This window comes from Octodon degus, unplaced genomic scaffold (genome assembly GCF_000260255.1).
Source record: "Octodon degus isolate 3935 unplaced genomic scaffold, OctDeg1.0 scaffold00160, whole genome shotgun sequence".
In the NCBI taxonomy this organism is placed as follows: Eukaryota; Metazoa; Chordata; class Mammalia; order Rodentia; family Octodontidae; genus Octodon; species Octodon degus.
The window spans coordinates 3,889,726-3,892,661 of NW_004524736.1; the positions used below are offsets into that span (position 1 = coordinate 3,889,726).

At 38.7% G+C, this 2,936-nt stretch overlaps 1 protein-coding gene across 1 annotated transcript in view; it reads right to left on the reverse strand.

Annotated features, from left to right (window-relative positions):
* Nucleotides 1–727: 727 nt before the first annotated feature.
* Pax4 (paired box 4) overlaps nucleotides 728–2,936 on the reverse strand; it is a 6,357-nt gene continuing 4,148 nt past the window's right edge. The window contains exon 9 of the mRNA XM_012517262.2: nucleotides 728–735. Coding sequence (XP_012372716.1) covers nucleotides 728–735 — 8 coding nt within the window. The remainder of the gene's footprint in view (nucleotides 736–2,936) is intronic.

Sequence of the window (2,936 nt, forward strand, 5' to 3'; positions counted from 1 at the left end):
ACCTATAAAATTCAAATGACAGAACTTAATAAAAAAGGGGATACAGGTGAACGTCCATTTTGTATCTGTGTATTCAAAGTGGTTAGGTTAGATATATAGTTACATTCTCTTAATGAATAGAGGGATTTGTTCTAATGGTGTTTGTAAATAGGGTATCATGTTCGCATCTTGTCCAGCAATTAACCACTAGGAAGAATGTGTGCAATGTGTTAATTATTGAAACTGTCCTACCAATTTGGTTTGAAACTGTCTCATTGCTCTTTGTTTCTCAATAAAATTATGGGAAAAAAATGCTGGCAAGGCTGTGGGGGAAAAAAAAATGAAACTTCTCCCCTATTGGTGGGAATATAGACTGGTACAACCACTATGGAAATCGGTGTGGAGGTTCCTCAAAAAACTAGGATTAGAGGTCCCATTCAACCCCGGTATTCCCCTTCTGGGTATTTTTCAAAATGAACTGAAATTATCATAACACAGAGATTTATATGCACCTGTGTTGATAGCAGCACAATTTGTCATAGCTATATCTTGGAAACAACTCAGATGCCCATCAACTAAAGAATGAATGGATAAAGAACATGTGCTATTTTTACACAAGGGAATATTACTCAGCTTAAAAAACCAATAAATTTGAGGCTTTTATTGGTCAAAGCATGCAACTAGTGACTATGCTTTTAAGTGAAATAAATCAGACCAGGACGTGCAAACATCATATTGTCTTGGTAGTTTAGTAACCTAAAAGATTAAATCACATCATAAAGGTACAATGGTTACTGCAAAAGAGTAAGAATCTGTTAAAAGGGAAGGAAATACTGAGATGAGGAGAAGGACAGGGAAGGAAAAGAGGGGACCAAGAGATATGTATGTGTATGCATGCAGAATAGCTTGGATAATTGTACTGCTAATTTCTGCTGGTCTGTGGAAAGCAGAAGTTAGTGCTTCAAGCTTTTCCCTTTTTTAATTTCTGATAACTTTTTATTCTAATTTTGGATACATATATCTGGTAATCTAAACAACTAATTTGATGGCCACACCCTGCAATACAACAACCATTGTCCAATTAGTATTATTTCATTGAGTGAAATTCTGTATCATTTAATGTTCATTATTATTATTATCATTACTTTGCATTCTTTACAAAATAAAAATAATAAATAAATAAAAAGAAACCAAAAGAAATAAAATAAAGTCCTATTCCTCTAGAGAGGACTCTGTGAAAGTCCTTTCATGTGGCACCATAAACATAGATACAAACTGAGTGTGACATGGCAGAATCCCAGCACTTGGGAGGCTAAGGTAGGAAGATCACTGTGAGTCAAGGCCAGCCTGAACTACCTGATGGGATCTTAAAAAAATAAATAAATAAACTCAGATGCATGGGTGGGTATGCATGTGTGTGCATGCGTGCATGTGTGTGTGTGTGTGTGTGTGTGTGTGTGTGTGTGTGTGTTCAGGAATATGCTTGTATGTACACACAGTATCTATGCCCACCTGCCCACAAGTGACAATCCATCCTTTGCTTGAATGTGCTCAGTTGTGAGGCCTCAGCTTAGATCCTCCTCTGTCACCAAGGTTCATCCTGTAATGTGAATGGTTTCTCAGACTGCAGTGTACACATTGGCAGACTGTAACACCTTGTTTATGTCCTTGGCAGTTGTGTCCAGCAGGGACTCCCACTTGAAAGCAGAGAAGACCGGACAGGGCAGGCTGGGCTCTGTTATTCTTCAAAGTGCATCCTAGAGCAGTGCTGTCACACAGAACTTTCTGCACTGATGGAAACGCCCCATAATCTTCTCTGTCCAATATGGTACCACAGGCCAGTTGTGACTTGGGCTTTTGCAACGTGGCTGGTGCACAAGAAGCTGAAATGTTCTCAGTACTTCATTTGCATTACATGTAAATAGCCTTGTGTGATTGATCACTGGTTACTAAGCAGCACAGTTTTGGCATATTTGATAATAAAAATGACACACTTAAGCGGATTAGTCCTGGTCTCAGATGGGAATAAACAAACATGTCCCCTCTCCTCATCTCCACTCCTTGTAAAACCATCATTATCCAACCCCTGCCCTTCAGTGGGGAAATGTTTTAGAGCTGAGTCATCCTCTTTCTGGAGGGTCTCCTTCACCTCCGTTGCCTAGTTTCCTCCCTTTTCCCTCATCCCAAGACTCTCCAACCTGAAGCTTTCCTTGAAGGGGGACAGATTTAAGATTTGGAATATCCAAGGGAAGAAGACCCTTCCCTTGGACCAGGAATAAACAGAAAAAAAGAGTCTAAAAAATGCAATCGCCATTGTATTTGGGACTGCAGCAAAATGTAATTAAGGAATTAATGCTCATTTTCTTAGTCAAAGGAAAGTTGCTTAGGTATGGGTATGGTATTGTAACTATGTAAAAATGGCTCCTTATGTTCCGGGGTTGCACAGTGGAGGACTTAGGAATGAAGTACAATGATGTGGTATCAGTGTGTGTGTGTGTGTGTGTGTGTGTGTGTGCACGCGCACGCATTAGTGTATGCATATGTGGACAGCTGAACACTCAAACAGATATATAGAAAGATAAATACATATATAGATGTATAAAAACACACAGAATAGATAGAGATACAAATTCATTTATTGGATACATGCATGTACATAAATTTGATGATAATGATAATAGATAGATAGATGAGAGATAAAGATAGATGATAGGGTACTTTATAATTGTTAAATATAGGTTTGGGCCTATGAGTACTCATGGGGAAAAATTAGCATGAATAACAGAAACAGAAAAAAATAATGAACAGGAACTACTACTACTAATTAAAAATTTTTTCATTACTGCCAAGTGGAGGTCTCTTAAAGCCAGTGTGAGTAGTGAGCTGCCTCTCCAGCCCTTACAGTCAGGTGATGCTCAGAAGCAGCAGAGAGGCAAGGCCAGGCACAATCTGAATTC